Below are 24,582 nucleotides of genomic sequence, written 5' to 3'. Positions count from 1 at the left end.
TGATGACTGCTTAGTTTCTGATCAAAATATTTGCAGTAATAAAAAGACTATATATTCTTGTGAATATGTATGTCTAATAAACATTATCATGCCACTAGTACTGTTAAAAAAAAAAAAAAAAAAGTCATCTAATCATTGGTTTTATTTACATAATGCTGATTATGTGACATTTTTTAAATGTTGTAAATAGTTCATTTTACTTATTGCCTTTGTTGGGGCATACCAGTTATTACAAATGCCTGCATTATTGTTGATTTTGTGGTTATTCAGATGTTTTGTGTGTGTGTGTGTGTGTGTGTGTGTGTGTGGTGTTCAGGTATACAGTGAAGTAGCCAATTGTGACATTGTAATCTAAAATAGATATGCTGCAGATAATGGTAATTGGCTTATTTTGTACCCACTGAGGGAATCTGCACGATTTGAACCATTATTTAAGGGATATGAAAATTTAATATTTATCTACATAATGTTTCCTGAGAGACCAAACATTGACTTTATTTCAAGTCACTTCAGGCCTTCAAGTAGCCATAGTAGTGATGTTGTGCTAGGCATTGAAATTCATCTCCCTCCTGGAACCAATCAGAAACAGCCCTTTCCTCATCGGGATTCAAGCCTGCAGAGAACAACTAGACTAGCTACTTGACCAACCAGACCCTCAAATTTCTTATGGTCTTGTGTCACTCATGAAATGAAAAATATCATGTCGCATAATAAACTGATAAACATGTTAATGATGATATGTATATATATATATATCATCATTAGCAATAATCATCAGTGTGATGATTTATCATCGCACTGATATTTATTAAATAAAATTTAGTCATATTATTTAACAAAATTTGGCTGTATTTTGAGTAAAAGTGATCAGTTAGTATTTTTTTGTTTGGAAAAAAAATAGAAAAAATGATAAGATGGAAGAAGTATGTTACAGAACTTTATGGAGATGAAGATCATCTGGAATGTGATCAGATAGAAAATGATGATGCTCTAGAAATTAAGGATTGGGAAACTGAAGCAGCCATTAAAAGAATATAGGACAGGAAAGTTCCAGGAGTGGATGATATTCAAGGAGAATTACTGAAGGCATTGGAAAAGGAAGGAATAAAAAAACTTCTATCCATGATCTTTAATAGAAGTCTAGAGGAGGATATAATACCTAAAGACTTTGTGAGATCTATTTTTTATTCCTATTCCCAAGACTACAGGAACAATGGATTGCAACAAGCACAGAACTATCAGCTTGATTAGTCACATTGCAAAAGTCCTAATCAACATAGAAGAATAGAACAGGTGATAGAATGGAAATTAAATGAAGCACAATTTGGTTTCAGGGGAACCTATCACAACACTACAGAAATTGGGGGAAAGAATGATCGAGTGCAATAAAGATTTATATCTATGCTTTGTGGACTATGAAAAAGCTTTCAATAACATTAATCACTCTGTTTTATTTGATATTTTGCATAAAATAGGAATAGATAAAATTATGAGAATTTTGTTCAGAATATACAAAACTCAAGAAGCCAGGGTCAGGTTTGAAAGAGGGGATACTTAATGGGTCCCCATAAGAAAGGGTGTGGGATGTCCCCACTCCTTTTTAATGTCTATAGTGGATGGATGATGAGGGAGGCCTGGAAGATCTGAAGGGTGGAATAAAGATAGACACCTGATAAATAATATAAGATATGCAGATGACATTGTACTTATGTATAAAATAGAGGAAGGCTTGCAAAGAATTTTGAACAGACTGAACAGGGTTGGAAATGAGATCATCATCATCATCATCTTCCTTATACCCTCTTTTACCTTGCGGTGTCGAGGGTCAATTGATCATCGGACCTCACTCCGTTTACAGGATAAGGTGGTCAGCCTTATGCCCCGGTGTATCCTATGGCCTGTAGTGTTGAGTTCTCAAGGCCAGTTTGCCTGCTTTGCGGGATGAAAAACCCCAGAATAAACTGGGGAAAAAAACCTGCTGTCCACGCCGAAGACTGGCTAACTTGGCTATGGCTGAGGAAGATCCTTCAGCTCCTCACGTCACCGATGGGAATCGAACCTAGGACACTCCTTCCCCAGGCATATGGTTGCGAAGCGCATAGCCACTAGGCTAACTGCGCGGACTGGAAATGAGATATAAAATGAAAATAAACATTCAGAAGACAAAAATGATAAAGATTTCAAGGAAAGGAAATGATGGGATGGAATCACTTTGAACGGACAAAGAATGGAAAATGTAAAAAGTTTTGAATACCTTGGGAGTGGATAACAGAAGACGGTAGATCTAATTATGAAATTAAGAACAGAATTAAAAAAGCAAAAGCAGCATTTTTCCAAATATGCCACACATCAGGAAACAGAAATCTGAACAAACAGTTAAAAGTAAGAATCCTCAAGACAATGATCTGGAGCTTGGGAACGTATGGATGTGAGTCCTGGACGATCAATAAAGAGATGAGTGACCGATTGAATGCATTTGAAATGTGGTGCTTGAGAAAAATGGATCATATCAGCTGGACTGAAAGAGTGAGCTACGAAGAGGTTCTTATAAGATTCAAAATGAAAAGAGACTATCTCTAGTATCCCAAGAAGAAAAATAGCGTTTGCAGGACATTTGATGTGGGGGATTCTTCTGGAGAGTTTCCCAGAATAGTATGGCATGGGACGGTGGAGGGAAAGAGAGGAAGACCCCGACTGCGGTGGAAAAACAACATCAAAGATTGGATGGGGAAGAATCTTACAGAAGCAAGAGATAGAGAGGCATGGAAGCAGACTGTTCATCAGCTGTAACCCTCTTAAAGATGAGGCCACAGGATTAGATTAGATTTGACTGATACTGTGATATGTACCATATTGCTAATTACCCATATGTGTAATGCCTATTCATATCCCTTTGCAAAGAAACAAACCAATTTCATGTTTTTTTTTTAAGTAATTCTACATGTTTCATAAAATTTTATAGTAACTATGACCTGAGAATATATTTTGTTCACTCATAAATTGACCAGGTTGAATATGCAAATGTGATATATAACACATACAGTTAACAAACACTATTGGCGAGTTGTGTGGTATAGAGTGCCTTCCCATGATGACTCTGTAGAGGTGTTTTATGTAATATTAGACATTTGTGATAGTGTTGACTGACACCTGGCTAGGGAGATATTTCTCTGACCAGTGAGGACAAAAATTTTTCAATCCTTATATATGTAATACCAAATAATTCATTTAAATGCAACTCATCATTCCAAAATAGTTTTTTTTTTTAGGTTCAAGAAGAAATGTAGTGAAGTGACCTTGTATTTTGATTAACTTTTCTTTAGTCACCCTGTTAGCAGATATCCACCTAGATACTAAATGAACAAGGATGTGCATGTGCTTAGCCAAATAATTAGCTAACCAAATTCTAAAAGTACTCGAGGAAAAACAGGATTCATGCCAAATAGCAACTTAAGCGTTTATTTCATTTAGATTTGGAGTGGAGGGGGTTATAAAACACTAAGAAAAAAGCTATTCAAAGAAAACAGGTTATTCTAACTGCTGACCTTCCCATAGCAATCTATGGGAAGGTCAGCAGTTAGAACTAAAAGATATAAAATTTCAGTAATAAAATGAAAATCTGTAAACATAAGCAGAAACATGAACTGTATTCTCAGTTGAGTCTTACGTTATAGAATAAGTAAAACATTTTCGTTAGGCACAGATTTTAGGGTAGAAGGAAAATTAAATATGGAAATAGATGACAAGACTCAAAGCTGGTATTATAGTAATCTACTATTTATCCACCCATATTTGGAAGGCAACTAGCCATTCTAATAATTCAACTACAGTTACCTGGTGCTGTATCAGAAGTCTGTTGACATGCAAGAGTCAGTTAATTGAACGATTGTTGTTTTGAAGATTGGATAAATTGTAGATTACTGTAGTGCGAAGAGTCTTCAAACCATTTTAAATTATGGCTCTCAGCATTGGGTTAAATATTTTTAACCAAGCAAGTGATCAGAGACTATACCACATACATGGAAAATTCGGAAGGAAATGAGGAAACTGAACAGATGACATCAGTGGAGAATCTTATTATCCTCATAAAAATTGAATGAAGTCATCCCTCAATTTACGTTGAGGTTCCATTCCATCCGGCAGGGTGTAAGTTGATACATCAGTGATTCCCAACCTTTTTCCACTTGTATACCCCTTTTAAATCCATTTCTATAAATTGTACCATGTTTTTAAAATAGCTGTTTTTAAATACTGACGCTTTTGTTCAGTGCCTGTAATTAAGATAGGCACTGAACAAAATTACTGATTGTTTTTCGTGTACCCATGAATGGACCAAAATTACTGATTATTTTTCGTGTACCCCTAAATAGATCAGTATGTGTAACACCCGTCGGGAACCGATGCATTAAATCAAGTTATAGAGGTTAGGGACTTAACTGTAATAAGTTTACAGTCATTTTAATTTTTAAACTTTATAAAACTGTACTGTGTATTACTGTCACTATAAGATAGGAGAATAATGACCCAAATCTTCCTCCATGATTAGCAAAGATTAGCGAAACAAGTGTTCTCTGCCAGGTTGGTAGGAAAAAGACCCAGAGGAAGACCAAGATATAGGCGGATTGATACAGTAAAAAGTGCCTTAGAAGATAGAAATATAGGATCTGATAATGATAAATTTAGTTTAATCCTTTATCCAAGTGTGAGCAAACAAAGTTTGCGCCTGAAAGTATCTTCAGAACTGGGTAAGGTGGTTCAACACCGGGCAACTCGTTGCAAAGGTGGAGCAAGCTAACATCACTCCTGTCTCAGTATCTCCCATAATGCAAAACACGTCTCCTTGCAGATATGTATAATGTTATGCATTAAGAGAAGGGCCACTAACCAGACTAGTTTCGACCTTCATTGAGGTCTCTTCAGTGGGAGCCAGGCCCAGTGGAGATATCAGGCAGAAGCATTAGCAAGGTCATCTCTACCTATAGGAGTTGCCAAACGGTGTGCCACCTTTTTATTAAATTACTGTAGATTTAGAGAAAGATGTTGAAAGTTTATTTTTCACTTGGTTAGACTATAATAAATTTAGTTTAATCCTTTATCCAAGTGTGAGCAAACAAAGTTTGCACCTGAAAGTATCTTCTGGGGTAAGGTCATACAACACCGGGAAACTCGTTGCAAAGGTGGAGCAAGCTAACATCACTCCTATCCTAGTATCTCCCATGACCCACCTTTGCTACAAGTTGCCCGGTGTGCTCATAGGGAATACAGAGAATAATGTAAGAAGGCAAAGTATTGTGTAAAATAGCTCAACAAAAGTCATGGGAAAACTGTGGTAAGAACATTGAAAATAAATATCAGGAAGATGGTAAAATCTTCTGGAGATTATTGAAGAAGCTCAGAAAATGAGGAAAGGGTGCTGCAAATGGAATTAGAGACTATAAAGGGAGACATGAAAAGTGAGAATAAAGATATCCTTGATGTATAGAGTAATTACTTTGAAAGATTGCTAAATGAAACAAGCAGTGACAGCACAATTGTAAAAGCCTGAAATGTGGAAAGGCAGGAGAATAGATGATATTTGACCAGAAATGCTCAAGTATGGAGGTATAAAATCTTGCAGTTCAGAATGCCTGGACAGAGGGTCGAATTCCAGATGATTGGAATTCGAATAGCTCAAATTTCCTTTGAGCTATAATATGAACACTCGTAGTACCCAGCTATAAAAAAAAGGGAATAAAGCTGAATATGGGAATTTCTCTGAGTGTTCCTGGTAAGATTTATGCAAAGTATCCTTAAGAAAAATTGAGGACAAGCTGGGTTCAGGACAAAGGTTGTCAGGATTGGATTTTCACTTTAAGACAAATAGTTGAGAAATCATAGGAATGTACCAAGGATCTGTGTTTTTGTAAATCTGGAAAAGGCATATGACAAAGGTCCCAAGGGGAAAGCTGTTCAAAATGCTAGTTATGTGATGTCAATGGATCATTATATCAAGCAATACATAGTTTCTCTTTGAGTTGTAAATCAGCAGTTAGATTTGAAAGAAGTGCAAGAAGATGGTGTGATGTTGAGTCAGGTGTTGCAACAAGTGTACATTATCTCCATTATTATTCACCATCTATATGGATCACATTATGAATGAAAGTGGTGTTAAACCTAATAAGGTATGCATACAAGCAAAATTCAATTCTGTACACTTGATCATTATCTGATTTTTATTATTTAAATTTTTTTTTTTTTTTTTTTTTTTTTTTTTTTTTTTTTTTTTTTTTTATGGCTCCCACCCACACAAGACGATTGTAAATCTATAGTATTTTGTATTATGAGTGGGCTGGTTTTTTTTTTTTTATTTATTTATTCCAGAAATCTTGTTCTAGAGATCAAACATGAAACATTTTCAAGCCACTTTAGACTTCCCATGTGGCCTCCCTCGGTGAGTCTCTGACTAGAGGTCTCTCTTAATAATAATAAGTTGTGATGGAAAGAAAATGAGAGTGGAACTGCTGCTTGGTCTAATACTTGACTGGAAGATGATTATGGCGACAATACAATGTAGGTTTCATGTTAGGAGATCTGGAGATATTGAAGAAGAAACAAATTTAAAACTTTTCAGTAAGCTTTTCATTTAGTTTAGAGTATGTTTGACAAATGAAGGTTCAAAAATAAGCATGTATCTTGTACTCATTCCACGCATGTTTTGATGGTAATCCTACAATGTAGGATAATTGCAGATCTGGTTTGTACCTGCCAAATACGAGTGGTTAGAATATTTGGTATTATAAATCTATGGTATAGAATTGAGGGGGGGGGGCAATGAGTGTCAACTTTAGTTTCCATTGATTTTCACTAGAAAAGCCTGGAAGATATATGCCTTTTCTACTAAGACAATGCATGAATCCACAAATTTCCTTTGAGCTATAATTAAAAATTGACCTTTGAAACAAATTATCTGGGAAAGGAAAAAAAATTACGTGGTATAAATCATATTTTATAGTTTCACAGAGATGGGCATCTCTTCATTTATGTCAAATATTTTATTTTTGTAGGTGTCTATCCCCAGCCCCAAGGATATAGTGGTTATAGTCAAAGTTATGGCTATGATCAGGCTTATGGAGGCTATGGTAGTTATGGTTATGACTACAGCAGTTATGCTAGTGGGTATGGTGGAGGCTACAGTGGCTATGACTACACTGGGTGGAATTATGGTCATAGTGGATATGCCAGTGGTTATGGTAAGAAGTAGTAAGTTAATATTAGCTATGATTTTTGATAGTTTTGTTTAAGATTTAGAAATGTTAGACTTGTTTCTACAAATAATGAAACTACTATATATTTTAAAGTCATAAGAAAATTATCTATTAGGGATTTTCATATTTTAGCATGCTTGCAAATGTCTCCCGTGTGAGTGGGAGAGGTGTTTTTATAAAATGTTTTTATCGGTCTCATATAAAAGATTACCATCAGACCAATGAAATTTTTTCTGTACTTTTATATCATGTTCTAAGAATGAAGATAATTTTATGAAACTGCTCATCTCTAAAATTAACCAGATATCCTTAATAGTATAAAAGTTATAATATATACCTTGTATATTGGTAATAGTATACAAATTGCACCATAGCTTGAATTGCTTAAACACTAATATAGCAGTCCCACTCAAAAAGTTGAAGATTTATAGTATATTAATACCATGAGTGAACTATTATGTAAAATATTTTATTTTTGTAGGTGTCTATCCCCGGCCCCAAGGAAATAGTGGTTATAGTCAAAGTTATGGCTATGATCAGGCTTATGGAGGCTATTATTTTATTCTGTCTGGTACCATATTTAATTTGCTATCTTTACTAAAAATTGTTCCTAAATAGCTGAAACATAACTATCACCATATAATCTGGATGCTCTTGGAATCTCAGCAGAATAACTAGTTGGTAATTGGCAAGAGCAAGTTACTTGATTTACTTAAACAGCATCAATTACGAAGATAACATTAAGGTTTCTGTTTGCTTGACGTCAAAATAACGATCTCTGATGCGATATCTTTATTCATCATACATTACTTTTCATTTCTTACAAGATTTCCCAGAAGATAGTCCATTGATTGTAAATATAAATAAGTGGACTTCTGTTTCAATTGGCAGAACAAGCTAAAAATTGCATTTTTTCGTGTTTTCTGTTTTCTTGATTTTCCTACACGCTGTTGACAATGCAAAGGTATGGACTATTATTCACTAGGAATTGCTTATATCGCTACGTTGATTTTTCTGTAGCTATCCGGCAGTGCTAATTATCAAACTGTGCAAATAAGAAGTTAATCGGGCAACATGCAAATTAATAAAAAATTTAACATTTGTTCGATCTGAGTGCCCTCTATTGGCATACTGTCAAAACACCGTATAATTCACGTATACTGTGTTCTCTATCAATCGCCCATTAAATTATGCTCTATATAACGAAAATTACTTTAATTCACGCAAAACACTCCAATTGAAGCATTTTTGTGTAAAAAAAAAAACACACGAAAATAACGCGCTTGTGCACTTTGGCTAAAAATTGCATTTATTCGTGTTTTCTGTTAGGGGAAAAAACTTCCATTTTCCCACATAATGTCGAAACACTGTATAATTCACGTATACCGTGTTTTCTATCAATCGCCCATTAAATTATGCTCTATATAACAAATTACTTAAATACACTCAAAACACTCCAATTGAAGCACTTTTGTGTAAAAAAACGTGAAAATAATGAGTTTGTCCACTTCTAGAGTGTTTTACCATTTTATTATCATTGTTTTCTTAATCTCACATATGGTTTTGTTTTATGGATGATATCTTGAGAATCTGGTAACACTTGGACTGAATTACTAGAGTTAAAATAAAATGAACTCCATGTAACAATTATATCAAATTGAACACTGAATATGAATCAAACAGCCACTTTCCTTTTCTGGTTACTTTAATAATGAATACTTCTGTTGGTTCCATTCAATTTTTAATCAGTCAGAAAGAGAATTGCCAATAGATTGAATTGAAAGTTGAAAATAGAACTTGGTCTATTAGATTTGATATTCCTTTAATTATTACGTTATTATTATTATGTTATTTGATGCTTTGAACACTAATAGTGTTTTGTCACGTAGTTGTGACTGAGAATCAAGACAAAATAAAATGTGAGAGTCATTATTTTACAAACAGGTCTGGCAAAAGTCTCCTTAAACTGTAAATTAACCCTGCAGAACGTGCCACTGATCTGACAGATACAAATTTTTTAATATAAATATTCTTACATATATCCAATGTATAGCTTGGAGGCCATGACTAGCTACACGTGTGTATATTACGAGTGATATTCCACACTGTTTATACCGTCAGTTTGGCTTAACATGTTATGTAAAGGTGTGTGATATTTGATAGTAAATTGTATCTGAGAGATACTGCAAACTCCGATGTCAGTATAGTATATGGTTTAGTTGTTTTTTTTTTATTTACCGTTGAAAATGGCTGGGAAAATATATCTTGGATAATTCATCAGATGTTCAAGAGATTCAGCGAGTGATAGTCGAATGCAAAGATGAAAGTGATTTAGTAAATGATTATGTGAAAGTTCATTCAGAAGATTCGGATACCGAAAAGGATATTTTTAGTGAAGATGAATTAGACACGAATGAAGAGTATTTTCTTGGAAAGGATAAAGAATCAAAATGGATGGAAAATCCAATAAGAAGACAGCCACAGAATATTTTGTGTCAACTTCCGTGAGTTCAGCCAAACACAAAAAATGCCAAGACAGAACTTAACTTGAAATTGCTTTATCACAGATGATATTTTAGATCTAATCTTATTATATACAATAAATACATCAATTCTATTTCGAATTGGTATTTCAAGAGAGAGATGCTAAACGAATAGACAAAACAGAATTTGAAGTATTTTTAGGCCTCTTATATCTAGCTGGTTTACATCTCCAATCGTTCAATAATTTCTAGATCGTAACTGAAAATGAACCATCAGGATTATATTTCCAATGTTTTTTTTTAAAGTTTTATCACATTTCATCACATACTAGTAATGAATGTATCGCTCAGATTCATGCAACCTAAGCTGCAATTTTTTTGACCGTGAACCTGCAAGGTTAAGAATTTATATGTAAGTTCTGTTTCTGTCATTTTGCACTATATTACATGAAGATATTTCAAACTGCAAACATTTCTTGCTGTCTGTTAAGTCAACAAATACTCTCACTGTCAGTCTCTCAACAACTGTATTTCTGAGATTGATTCTGCTCATGCATTCGTAAATGCTGACAATGTTTAGTTCCTTTTGTAATGTGCTTCTGATATTGTTGGTATCTGTTTACCCCCCCCCCCCCATCCTAATTTTTCTTAGAAATCATGTTTCTAGACTATAGTCTTTGATCAGCTTGTTTTCTTTTAAGCAATGTCTCAGATCCATAAGTTAAAATTGACTCTAACACTGTCATGTACACAGCTACTTTTAGTATTTTGACTAATTCTTATTCCTTATGAAGTTATTCAGTTGAATCCCTATCATCTCAGTTTTACTTATTCTGTTATCCGTTTCTATATTTAACTTGCCATCTTCTAGAACTTTCTAATTAGTTGGACAAATTTTTTTAGTGTTTCATAGATTTTCTGTTCATGTTCTGTAGTTTTCCATTCATGAAAACTTGGTTAAGATGATGAAGTCATATCTGCAACTGAGGACTGGTTTGTGGAACAAGGGAAAGACTTTTTTTCTCAGTGGATTGCGAATGATGTAACAGCATTGTAACAAGTATATAACACCTCATGGGGAATATGTAGAATAATGTGTAAACTGCGTGGATCTGCCTCGATTCCTTCATGGTGATTATCACAAATTTTCAGCACACCTTTGTACAGGACGGTATTCAAACCAGTTTTAAGTTATGGATCTGACAGTTGGGTTAGCACTTGATCAAAGACTACAGATATAAGGGTTCTGAGAATAATTAGAGGAGTGAACAAGTGGCATCAATGGCAGAATCATTAAATATGCAGATATTATTAAGAGACCTCCATGGAGTCAGAGACTTAATGAGGGAGGCCACATATATGCACACACCGGCTATTATACTTATTCTTGAATTCATTCACATTCATTTGCACTCGCAACATCCAATGGCAATCTATTCCAATCACGCACCACCCTATGAGAGAAAGAAAGTAGCCCTCACTCCCCTTCTTAGCAGTATCCTTGAAAGCAGAATGAATACCCTCTTGTCCTTTCCTTAACTTCTATAAATTGAAAAATTCCATTAACTGAAATCTATATGACCCTTTCAGAAATTTGTAAGTCTCAATCATATCACCTCTCTGTCTGCAGTCTACAAATTCTCAATTTGTCTTCATAATCAGTATTGCACAATCCTGATATCATTTTTAACACTCTCTCCAATATATCAGAATCATAACGGAGACCAGACCTGTGCACAATAGTCCAAGTGAGGCCTTATCAAGAGGCAAAATGACCTCCTTATCTTCACATGTGAACGTCATTTCAGCACTGCAATTATCCTCTGAGTTGCAATCTTTGCTACATGGTGCCTGAACTTCAACTTCCTATCTATTAATACTCCAATATCCCTAGTCTCATCAGTTTCTTCAAGCATAATCCCACCAATATAATATGACATTGGATATCTAATCATACTGAAGTGCATGACTTTACATTGAACTGACATCCATTTTCCCATGCCCATAGTTCCAGCATATTCAAGTAATTCTACAAGTACTACTCAGCAGCATTCCTGATTACCCTACCCATCTTTGCATCATCAGCAAAAAGCTGTATGTTGCTTATAAAATGCTTCCCAGTGGTGTACCACTGATTACCTTAAATCTTGCAGACTCACATCCCTCATATACTGCTATTTGATATCTGTCAATAAACCATCCTCTTATCCATGCTAATATTCTATAATCCAAACTCATTCTCCAATTTATGCAACAGTCTGCCATACTGTATTCTGTCAAAAGCCTTAGCAAAATCCAAAAGTATCATGATGTATCCATTCCCCTCATCTAGTTCAATGGTTACATTTTATAGAATCTGAGCAAGTTGCGAAAGTAAAGCCATGTTTCTCATTACAAAGTAGAGATTCACTGTCAACCTATTTCTGAATGAGAAATTTTTCCAGAATCGTCACCATCACCCTTGTGGAATGGAATTATCATACATTCTTTCCATTCCTGTGGAATCTTCCCTGTTCTGAGACCCATATTAAACAGCCTGGTCAAAGGAATAGCTAGTTCAGCTGAACACTCTTTTAGCTCATGTGCTGATAACCCATCAGTCCCTATTGCTGAATTCTTATTCAGTTTGTTGTCCTCGTATACCTGAGTTTCTTCATCTGGTGAAGAGGTAGCATATTAGAAAGGAACTCAATATTATCAACATTCAAGAATGTGTCAGTAGAGCTAATATAAGGTGGTATGACCACTTAAATGGAATGGGTGAGAAAGGTTAGCAAAAACATGTTTGCCAAGATGGCAGGAAAGAGACCCAGAGGAAGACTAAGGTCTAGATGGATTGATTCATTCAGAAGTGCCTTAGAAGTATGAAATGTTAGCCATAACGATAATGGAGTGTCTGACAAGTAATACTTATTTGGAGGCAAATTGTGGATAGGAGATTAATAATAATGTGAACTTAATCATGTACTACTGTCATAGTAGGCTGAACACCTATTATGGGAAATTGATGATGATAAAATTTAGAAATCCTTGTTTAATGATAGCTGATGAACTGTAACCAAATAGAGTAGAATTTCAGCTGCAGGCCAGTGAAAATAGCACATTTTGAGGCCAATCAGGTGCGAGATAGAAACCAACAGAGCAAAATATAATACGGTTGGATGCTTCTATAGACCAGAGGATGTAAAGAATCATAGAGATAACATGCATCAGCAGATAAGCTCAATGAGTGGAGGGCAAGTTGTTATTATGGGGGACTTCAACTATGGGAACATAGATTGGAAGGAGGAGAAGAAACATGGGAGGAAGGAAATGGAATTTATGCAGTTACTAAGGAATAATTACCTAAGGCAGCATGTGATGGAATGTTCTAGGAGTTTGAGAGTGCTAGATCTAGTAATTGCATCAGAGAATTCGTCGATAACAAACGTTGAGCACATTGCCATGAATTGGTGAGAGTCGAACTGGGAGGTGGCTAAATGTGTGGAATTTTCAGTTAAGAGAGGTTATATGACAAACTTAGGAGATTACTAGGAGAAATAAAATAAAGTGGGAGTTAAATGAATGAATACCATCATTAAGCTAGAGGTACAAAACAAAATTGTGGAGGGAATTTGTCTTATTGAGGCTTATATCTATTGTAATTATTCTTTTGAAAAAATAATTACAATAGATGTAAGCCTTAAAAAACAAATTATTATTAACTAGTTGCGACCATCGGATGATCCCCGTTCTCACCACACAATCTTTCTTTGGCAATTTTTTAAAAATATCTTCTTCTATCTGGTAAGAGACTTCCATACAACAGTTGAAACTCTTCTAGCCTGCTCATAATTTTGAAAACTGACATCCTTATGCAAGGTATTCCTGATATATTCAAGACTGGAATGAATGATATCCATGTGAAAGATGCAACGATTACTCACAACAGGCATTGTTATGAGGGTTAGAGATTAGTGGTGTGATGAATTAAGAAAGGGGAAAAAAGAAATATGAGGTTTGTTTTCTGGGAGGTAGAATTGTGATTGGGGCATTGGATATGGACAGTAAGTAAGCTTGTAGTGGTAATCAGATGACTTGATTGGAATTTATTTTTGTACCAAGCCACTTCACAATAACTTTTTTGACTGCTTTAATATACTTAAAAAACCATGATTTGGATACTTAAGTGGGAATTTTGAACAGTGTTAAAAAAAGGAATTCCAACATTTTTTATAACTCCTGTGTTGTCCGTCTCAGGTCTCTGATAAGTGGGGTTGATGGTTTCACACTGGGTGATAAAATTCATCACACGAGACAATCATATGTATGCCATGGAAGGAATTCAAGCCTGCAGTCTGTTGGTTAGAGAATGGATATGCTAATCACTTGAACCAGGCACACACAGATATCTGGCTGATGAAAATAGTCATTAGACCATAGAAAGGAGGACAAAAGTTTGTGAGTAGCCAGGCAGGAGGACCTCAACCTTGTAAGTAGCCGGGGTTATGATAGTTAGTGGTACGTGATCTGATTTGGCCTGCACAAAGAAGTCTATGTTGTGTTTAGTTTTATCTCTCTCCCAAGATTATTAAAAAAAAAAGTATGGTGTTAAACTCCTCCTTCTCCACTGGACTACCATGCATTTATACTTTGAAGCGTTTTTGGAGGAGAATCTGTAATGGCATTTTTTTATTATTAAAAAAATTCAAATTTAAGTTAAAAATTAGAATACAGTCTACTCTAGGTATTAAACGGATTTGTTCCCTATATCAAACCAGAAAAAGTCTTGATCTGTGAGATCTTTGTGCACTGTATGCTAGTTTCCTTGTAAATTAACAAGGAAACTAGCAGTCATATGAGGACTTCTGGTAGTGGGGGGGGGGGGGTAGCTTCACTATACACAAAGAAAATTGCCTATCACTTCTTGGAGCATCCCATGCTCTATTGGAGTTAAGCCCCAGCTTATTTGGTTGTAGAACTAATGTGATATCTACTTGGCTGGCCAGGCCCAGCTGCTTTAATAAATTCTGTTTAGTGATTTTGTATGATTTCATGAAATTGCTATATGCCTCACTAGGGGATGTACATACAGAAAAAATCCATAGGTTTTTATTTTAAGATATAGTACTACATGAAAATATACTTTCTGTTGATAATTTTCCTCGATGTTGATCTTATCTGTCAAGACTGTAATATCACCAGATATATTTGTCTTTTTCCTGACAATTGTTATAATTCATCTAGTACATGATTTATAGTATTTTTCTCTAAATAAGTATGTATTTCGGTTAGAAAATTTTAACACAAATTAAATGGAATTGTTTAATTCATATTAATTAATTTTCTTTCTTTTAATTTATAGGACAGCAGCCAAGCAGCTATGGTAAAATTCCCCGGCGCGGTGGTGCTATTACGGCTGGATATCACCCCTATACACAATGAACACACACTTGAACAGTCATGGATAACTCCATACATACTGTGAATTAAGTCATCCATAATACATGTGCATGCTGTGTTCACTGTATATATTATATATATATGTTGTCTCTCAATAAACGTTTCATAGTATGTCGTAGAAATGATTTCTTCAAAACATGTCACCGTTATTGCATTAATAAGTTTGCATAAGATTTATTTTTTCAAAAAAAAAAAAAGCCACATGTTTCAATTTTTTTAAGACCCATTCTTTAACCTGTTTATTTTTGCAAGGGGAAAAAAAAAGCTTGGTACTCCTTTTCTAACAATATTTCTCTTCTCACATTTTGATAATGCACCTTAGAGTGCTATGATTATATCCAGAAGACAGCTATTTGCTTGATAGATGATCCCTCTCTCACTGACTCCTTCCACTCACTTTTCTCATATGTGCTTTTTCTGCATTTTTTAGCTAATGCATTTTTATTCCCATATATATAGGGAGTAGGCAAGGCTGTTTTAGCCCTATCAAACATTTCGAGAATGAGGAGGGCAGTTCAATCTCCACTGGTAACCAATCAGAGATAGCTGGCCTAAAACTGTTTTACTGTCTGAAAATAGTGTGGGTTCTATGGTCAATTTTCTTGGTTTCCAGGAGGAAAAACCCCACTCACCCATGCCAGAGATCAGTCAAAAAAAAAAAAAAAAAAAAAACTTAATAAAAGTTCCTCTAGTCAGTGACTACAATCGAACTTGCAACGCTCTCTGCATTCTTTTCTATATTTCCCTAGGTGCTGTTCACCACCACCAGACAAACATTTCTTAGCAGTAGCTGTTTCGTCATTCAAACAACCTTTGAAATTACCACTATTTTAAATGATTTGTGTAACATTTGAAATGTTACAAAATGAATTAAAAGTAATGCTGTTCTGTGCACATGAACAGTAGTGGATTTTGGAATTATTAAAAGTTTACTCAACATTGTGTTAAAGTGTGACAGAATATACACCAGTGCAAAGAAAAAAAAAAAGGGGGGGGGGTATTTGTCATTTATAGGAATAGAATAAATGAGATGTTTTATTGGCTTAAATAGGAACTTTGTAATTATCAGTAAAAACATGTCAGAATGAAAAATTTAATTTTTATATAATGCATGTAAATTTCAACTCAAAGTGGGAGGAAGGCACCTATAACCAGAGGAATTTATCATTGGATATTGATTCCTGAGAACATAAAATTGTCTAATAAATAAGTGTAGCTAATTTAAAAGTATGCTGAAATGTTAACTTTGACCTGAAAAGAGTGCATTACTTGTTAAAAGAAAAATGTTGTTGGAATACTAGTCCAAAACCATAAAGAAGTCCTATTTATGTGTAGCTGACACATTATCATTGTTAAGTATTTGGACTTGAAACATAGTGAAACAGCACTTGATAATTGGGTGAAAATTATATATTAAAATTCTAACAGAACTGATCATTGCCTTAATTTTTATGCGCAGTAGTCATGACATTTTTCTTGGTCTTCTGTATAATGATCACTGTAGCTACATTGTGTGTAAACTGTTTCAGGAGATCTTCCCAACTAACTTTGACTGCTCTAAAAAGCAGCAATGAAAGCTATTTTACATATCCACTTCAATAACAATTCATTACTTGTTTTTAAGAACTGTTTCTAACACTTAACTGGCATTTTTATATTTAATATAGTGCAATCAATTAATTTTATACCAGGTGGTATAGCTACCACTAGTACATTATATTTTACTCGAGAATTAACAAAATTGAAAGTTAAATTACCAGAGAAGTGTTATCAGATATATATTTGATAAATATAGGTAAAATGAAGAAACAGTCTCTTTATTTATAGGAAGAGTTGAGCTGCAGTGTGGAAAATTAGGACTGATTACAAAAATACTTAATTTATGACATCCATTTGGAACAAATATCTGATGTTTAAAATTTCATTTTTATTTCTGATTTTATACATAGAATACTTAGCAATTATAAAAGAATATTATTATCTTTCATTCTAATTCACCTTACTACTCATTAATCAAAATCATTTTAAAATATGTACCATAAAATATTAGAGTACATATTTTCTGTTGTGAATAACAGAAGCATCTATTCTCAAGTGAGCATTCCTCTGTCCTAGAAAAGGTACAGTACAAACTTTTGAAATGAAGATATAAATGTATTCCATTTTTCAACTAGCTTAAGTTTATTTCACATTGTTAAGTCTTAGAGAAGGTATAGTAATACATAGCCCTACTTAATGTTCTCAAACAGTATTTCAAGATGCAGAAAGAATAGATAAAGGGAATTTGAAAAAAATATATTTTACAAGTTAAATATACAAACAGAATATCAGAGATAGAATTCATATGCAATGGGTGGGGAGGGGAGTATCAACACAGGCACAAAACAGGATAGCATAACATTTGTTAGAGTAATAAGAAATAACAGCACCCAAAATAAAAACTATCTTGTGAGTTATTACATTCACGAAAAAAGAAAAACTAATCAAGGCATCGATCACATTGTTGGAACATCGCAATGTTTCAACAAGGGCAAGATTTTTCCCCCCCAAAGGAATTAATGGATGCCATTACTAGATTTTCTCATTATTACATATTTCCATCTCATCCTTCACTGAAAACATAAAATATAACTAAGCAAAAAAGATATGTTGCAAAATCTCTCCCAAGTTCACAAAAAATATTCCATAATGTTGTTATCCTTATAACAACGCATGTTGGAATCCCGCAGAGAAGCAGACTTGTGTAAAATAATGTTTGGGATGGGGGCTTGGCAATGATCTGCAAAGTAAATGAAAGTAATTAGTTACTATAATATGGAAAATAGGATAACAATTTAGAAAAACATTGCATAATATTTTAATACCTTGGGGACATCACCACCATCATGAATCAATAAATTTAAAACTGATGTACCTACTTACACATGGACTAGCTGGCCAAATACATCTCTTATGTTTAATAATAATATAGTCATTGAGGTTCATAAAGTGTCTTTAGATAATCAGCTTTGTAAATCAGAAATATTAAACACAAACTTAAGTGAAATAAATTGATTAGCTATATAATTAATGAAGCACAGATGATTTCTACCTACTAGGCAATCAAAAGTTTTTTTGGTCGCCAAAAGCACATCAGATATATATATATTAGGGCTAGTATCTCTACTCATATACAACTTATGCAAAGAAATGATTGGCCTTATTAAATATCGAAGTCAATTCTCTTTATAACTCCATTTCTGAACTTGTAAACATCTTTTTACATATATTTTTGAATTCCTATAAGAGTTTAAAACTTGCAACTCTTTACAGAAATTTAATTTACTAGTCAACCACTTTATATCATTCTAGTAATATTACAGACATGGAGAAATTAGTAAACTTATCAGGATGTTTTCTTACTCTTGGGACGATTCTCAGTTTTGGCTGAAGGTCATAAATATGCCCTATTATGGACTGTTTATCTTGTAGACAAAGGCTTATGTTAATTTCCTGCTGACACTACTAACAAAGTTCATTTTCAATCAGCCATGATTCTTTTTAGAGTAAAACTACCACCTTCTAACTCCATCAGATTCTCTAAAAAAAGAATAATTTTATCATTACTCAGGAGGACAAAGGCAAAACAGTAGTCCTCACATCAAGAACTCCTTAGATTTTAAAACAAAAGTCTGCAATCTACCTTTAGAATCTTCAGACATTTTATTTACAATGCTTGGAAAGAAGTCAATGAACACCATAATGTGAGGAACAAACAGCCAATGGTACTCATCTTAATAAGAGGTAGGATCTCCTTTTGCTGCAATAATCCTATAGGATGCATTTTTCACAAGCATAAGATATCAATGGGAATTCTGGACCATTCTTACTGCATATGTGCAGGAAGAATGGTCCAAATGCAATGAAGTTGTAGGGCAGATCCCTTGACCTTGTCCAACACTCTGTGGAGGCCAGTCAAGGAGTGACATTCATATCCACAAACCATGCAGTATCAGCATCATCATGTTGAAAGGGACAATGGTCAGTTCTGCAGAAATGCCACAAAATAGGAAGCAATGCATTGTCTAGATACCTTGAAGTTCAATGTTCATGGCACCACAAACAGCGGTCCAAGGCCAAAGCAGGATAATACCATCACACTGCCATCTCCAAATTTTATAGCTGGGATGCATTCTGGTAAGAGACGTTCAGTAGAGGATATAGCGTGATTCATTGCCCTGATATACAACACAGCTTTCCAAGCTTCCACTTTTATGAACATTGTAGTTCTCCCATTGCCACTGAAGATGACACTGCATGTTGGTTCAGGTTTGGTTGTTTCTGTGATGGGTTGTCCTGTAGGCAGCACTTGCAGCTGAGTTCCCATCTCAATATGGTATCATATTGAGATGTCATTTTGCTTGCTCTCTACAATTTTCCTCCAAATCAGTCTGTTACCTGTTAAGACTAATCTTATATTTGTCTTCTAAGGCACTTTTTACTGTATCAATCCACCTATATTTTGGTCTTCGTATGGGATTTTTTCCAGCCAACCTGGCAAGAGAACACTTGTTTTGCTAATCTTTCCTCTCCCATTCTGTTTAAGTGACCATGCCACCTGAGATTAGCTCTGCTAATGCATTCCTGGATGCTGACAATGTCAAGTTCTTTCCTAATATCGTCGTTTTTAATATGATATTGCCATTGATGCCATCTGTTCAGGCCCCAAATCTGCGTTCTCTAGTCTTTGGTCAAGTGTTTTACTAATGACCCATAAATTAAAACTGGTTTGAACACTGACTTGTATACAACTAATTTAGTGTTTTGACTAATTTCTCTCTTATTCCATATAAATTTATTTAGTTGACTTCCTACCATACCAGCTTTGTTGATTCTGTTGTCTATTTCCATATTTAATTTACCATCTTCACTAAAAATTGTGCCCAAGTATCTGAAATGTTTTACTTGTTCTATAAGTTCATCATTCACAATGCAGTTGATATTTTCAATACTTCTGCCTATTTTCATTGCCTTTGTCTTGTTATTGCTGACCTTTATACCATATCTATTACAACAGCTATTCAATTTAGTCAGGAAATCTTGTAGCAGATTTATCATCTGCATAAGTCAAACAGCTGACATTAACATCTTGATATCAGTTTTAATACCACTTTCCTTCATAATGTGATCCATACAGATAATGAATAACAAAGGGGATAATGTACATCCTCGCCTGACACCAGATTTAACATTAAACCATCTTCCTGTACTTCAATTCTAACTGCTGACTTACAACTCAAATAAAGACTAAGTATTGCCTGATATAATGCCCCATCAACCATATAACTGCAGTGTTTTGAATAGCTTCTCTCTTGGCACCTTGTCATATGCCTTTTCTAGATCTATAAAACTTAAATTCAGATCTTTGTTATATTCCCATGATTTCTCAACCATCTGCCGTAAAGTGAAAATCTGACCCTGAATCCAGCGTGTTCTTCCACAATCCTTCTCGACCGTTTCTCAAGTATACTTGCCAGGAACACTCAGTAGGGAAATACCTCTGTAATTCTCACATTCAGTTTTATTTCCCTTTTTATATATGGTACCATTAGAGCTCTACTCCAATCATCTCGAATTCGTCTTTCTGAACTATGCAGTGCAGCCACTGCAAGACTTTTATACCTCTATACTTAAGCATTTCTGGTTGAATATCATCTACTCCTGCTGCCTTTATACATTTCAGGTATTGGATGGCCTTTTCTACTTAAAGTATGGATATGTACTCCTGACTGCATGCCTGGTCAGTGTTTTTTTACCACCGTGCTGTCATTTAGTAATTTTTCGAAGTACTTACTCCATACTTCAAGGATATCTTTTTCTCCAGTTTTCATGTCACCTTTATCATCTCTAATTTCTTTTACCACACTCTTTCCTCCGCTTCTGAGCTTCTTCAACAACCTCCGTAATAGAGCTGGCCTGGTTGGCAGAGTGGATAGCATTTCGGCTCTCCAGCCAAAAGGCTGCAGGTTTGAATCCCGCTGTGGGCATCGATGTTTGTGATTGAATAGTGGAGACCGAGTTGTAGAGCTGGCGCCCTCCCTCGATGAATCCTTGGACTCCCTGGAGGGGTAAATAATAATATCTTGCCACTTTATTGATATTTATTTTCTATGTTCTTACAAAATTCCTCCAATGACTTTTGTTTAGCCTTCTTACATTTGTCTCTGTATTCTCTAAGACCACAAGCTGACTTATTTGCCAGGAACTTTTGATATGCTTTTTTCTTTTCCTTCACTGCATATGTCCACCATGGAGTTCTGATTTTTCTATCCTTGCAGACAGCCTTCCAGCTTGCCTCTCCTGGCTGAATCAGGGCTTGCCACTGAATCTCCAAGGTTTGGTTCCTATTCTAAAACTCTTTCATTTTTTCTTCAATTTGTGTATTTTAGTCTGCAGTTCACATCTGAGAGCTGCTCAACTTTTATTTGCTTTAAAACTTTCTCACATGTTCTTCTTTTCAATATGAAATTCAATTTTATTCTGCTCAAGACTAAATGGTGATCACTATCAACAATAACATAGTCAATGAGACTTTCCTATTCCTTGCCTCTTCTCTCCATGTGAATTTGTGCACATTTTTATGTTGTAACACGGTGTTAGTAATAAGCTGTCCATGTCCTGAGCAGAAATCCAACAGGTATTTGCCATTATCATTAGCTTTGCTCTTTTCTTCAAATTTTCCTGAAATATTTTTGTATGTCTGACAATATTTCCTACTCTGCTACTTAGATCCCCAACAAGGACCAACTTTTCCCTTTTCATTGGGTCAGTTGCTTTTTCTAAAGCCTCAAAAAATTCCTTCACTTCTACCTTAGTGGAACCGTCTGTGGGACCATAGGCATAAATAAGTCTCATTGTCCAGTTCCCCATTCTCATATTTGCCCACATCACTCTACTCCTTCTTTTCCTTGATTGTCATTGCCTGAATATAACATTTTGTATTTATTGCTCAGAAAGATCTCACCAGTTTTTGTCTTTTTTATTTCAGTCACCCCTATTATGTAGATCTGGTACTCCATTCAGGCTTCTTATATTGATAGTACCGATCTTTAACTCTGGTGATGTTGAGTTGGGGTGTGCTTTCAGATTTGTTCCAGTAGCTGACTTTTCGCTATTCGCCCTTGTTATCTGGCAAAAACAATAGGGGCCTTGTTTAACTTGGCAATGCCCCAGCTGTCATGTTGTACCACCATTTTTCATTTTGGTTTAAGCCAATAAAAATAGTTTGGTCGGCTAAATCCCAAATTGCCTCACCTGTGCAGTATCCAGGTAGACACCTAACAGGGTGCACCATGAGAAGGTGAGGATTGGACATTAGATCAGAAGCCCTGGTCGGTTCTCCACATTCCTTTAAAGGCTATGTGGAGGTCTCGTCTCAGTTATATAGCTTTGACCCTTAAGCACCCTCCCCGTAGATGTCACTTAATAATAATAACTGCTGAAATTTACAGGTTATTTTTGATTTTAATGGTAAACGCCAAAAATATTTAGCCTAATATGAAAATTTAAGATTAGAGTAACCATCCAATATTTAAACATTAATTCTGCATTTTCTTATGTTTAACATTAGTGTTAGAATCTACTTTTTCTTGTTGCTGTTTTTGTCCTTTGTGCTTAGTTCCTGCAATGTCCCTTGCATTTCGTTATCATTGTATTATTTCCTGTAATTTCCTTTGTTCTATTTCTCACCATTCCCTCTGTTTTAGGAATTGGGGGGGGGGGTCAATATTTTTCTCTAAATTCACTATAGTGAATTTTGCACTTTCTCTGGTCATTAGAGGGGGGTTAATAATTATCATAAATTAATATCATTTTAAGTCATCAGTAGTTCTGATTTTTTTGGGTTAACCTAATATTATTCTTGCAATATCAAGTTCAGTCACACAATTTTAGTTATATTTTTACAAGCTTCCTTTCTCTAAAATGACATAATATGAAAATGACTACTAAATAAGCCAAGTGGAAAAAGCTACTAAAGAATCGCACTTAGATATTTTGCTTTATTTTCAGTCACTTGAATTTGGAAATGTTAAAAGTGGCAATGAGCAGGTTTTTTTTTTTTTACTTCAGTTTCTCTCTTTCACAACATACTTGGTTTCATACTTGTCTTGCAGGTAAAGAATAAAGATAAGCCAGAAAAGAGCAAAGATTTTTGTTCCCACCCACACACTCTGAAGAAAAAACTTTCAGAGTATCTATAAGAGCCCCCCACACCCACACAAAAGAAAAAAAACCTTGGGGTGATTTGAAATACTGCTACAAAAGATAGTTTCTTCACAAGGTTGCATAAATTGGAATTGACTAAAATATGAACAATGGTGATTTCACCTTTTCTATGTATTCTATGGAGTTTAAAAAACATTAAAAAGGACAAAAGCATTTAATACTGAGAGCTAACAAAAACTCAACGGTTATTTTGAACTCCACAGAATACATGGAAAACATGAAATCACTCCTAGAAGACACAAACAGTTATGGAAAGCTAGAACAAGATCCCACAGTATGTTTCTATAATAAAACTAATAATTTAATAAAAAAAATATGCTGAATTGGTCTGAAGAAACAAACAAACATGGAATCAAGACATCCTCTTGTACCTAGAATATATGGAGTCCCTAAACTGCATAAAGTTGTAGTTGGTGGAGACAGAGAGTTGTACAGTAGGTACCCTCCCTTGATGAGTCTTTGGACTCCCTGGAGGTGTTACATAATAATAATAAACAAAACTTTGCCATTGAAGCCAATTGTTGATGCAAAATTCTCTCCAACTTCTTTATTATCCAAACATCTGGCAAACCTCACATCAGGCAAACATCCTCTTATGTTAAGAACACCATACACTGCATAGAAAATATCAAAAGCATCACATTGGCTCTTACTGATATAATTGCAACCCTGGACATAGTAAATCTTTTCACAAATGTTCCAAGAATAAAAATTATACAAATACTTCAGGAAATTTTCCCACTCGACACAGTGAACCCTTTTAAACATTATGTTAAGAGCACTGTTTTTTCAAATTTGAAGAATTTTTTGAACAGAAAGAAAGATTAGCTATGGCTCTCCCTTCTCTCTTATTCATGGAGTGGTTTGAAAAAATAATCCACCAGTATCACGGAACAACCAAAAATACACTGACCATATTTTTATCATCTGGCCCACTTCTCCTACCCAATTAGATTTTGTTACCTTCCTGAACAACATTCATCCCGAAATCAAATTCACAGTTGAATTAGAAAGAATAGGTTTTTGGAACATTAATGAGATATTTGAGCAAACACACTCACCTTCTCAGCCTACAGGAAACCAACTAACACAGGATGTTATCTTCGCACAACTGCTCATCAGCACCCAGCACAAAAAATAGGCATCAT

The 24,582-nt window shown here is 34.8% G+C and overlaps 2 protein-coding genes across 3 annotated transcripts in view; one reads left to right on the top strand and one right to left on the bottom strand.

Moving 5' to 3' along the window:
- The window catches only part of LOC150096291 (heterogeneous nuclear ribonucleoprotein D-like), an 85,338-nt gene extending 70,058 nt beyond the window's left edge, over positions 1–15,280 (top strand). The window contains exons 6-7 of one of the 2 annotated variants that reach the window (XM_090409471.1): positions 7,044–7,229; positions 15,072–15,280. In XM_090409471.1, the coding sequence (XP_090265597.1) occupies positions 7,044–7,229; positions 15,072–15,151 (266 nt within the window). In that variant the 3' untranslated portion in view covers positions 15,152–15,280. Of the gene's footprint in view, positions 1–7,043; positions 7,240–15,071 lie in introns of both variants that reach the window. The other variant, XM_090409472.1, reaches the window with a different exon arrangement.
- A 1,796-nt stretch (positions 15,281–17,076) lies between these two features.
- Positions 17,077–24,582, bottom strand: part of LOC150096290 (uncharacterized) — a 50,415-nt gene continuing 42,909 nt past the window's right edge. The window contains exon 4 of the mRNA XM_090409330.1: positions 17,077–17,948. Coding sequence (XP_090265456.1) covers positions 17,772–17,948 — 177 coding nt within the window. The 3' untranslated portion in view covers positions 17,077–17,771. The remainder of the gene's footprint in view (positions 17,949–24,582) is intronic.

This window comes from Typopeltis vanoorti, chromosome 19, assembly GCF_054136105.1.
Source record: "Typopeltis vanoorti isolate ZY-2024b chromosome 19, IOZ_Tvanoo_1.0, whole genome shotgun sequence".
NCBI lineage: Eukaryota > Metazoa > Arthropoda > Arachnida > Uropygi > Thelyphonidae > Typopeltis > Typopeltis vanoorti.
This window is presented reverse-complemented; position numbering and strand designations above follow the sequence as displayed.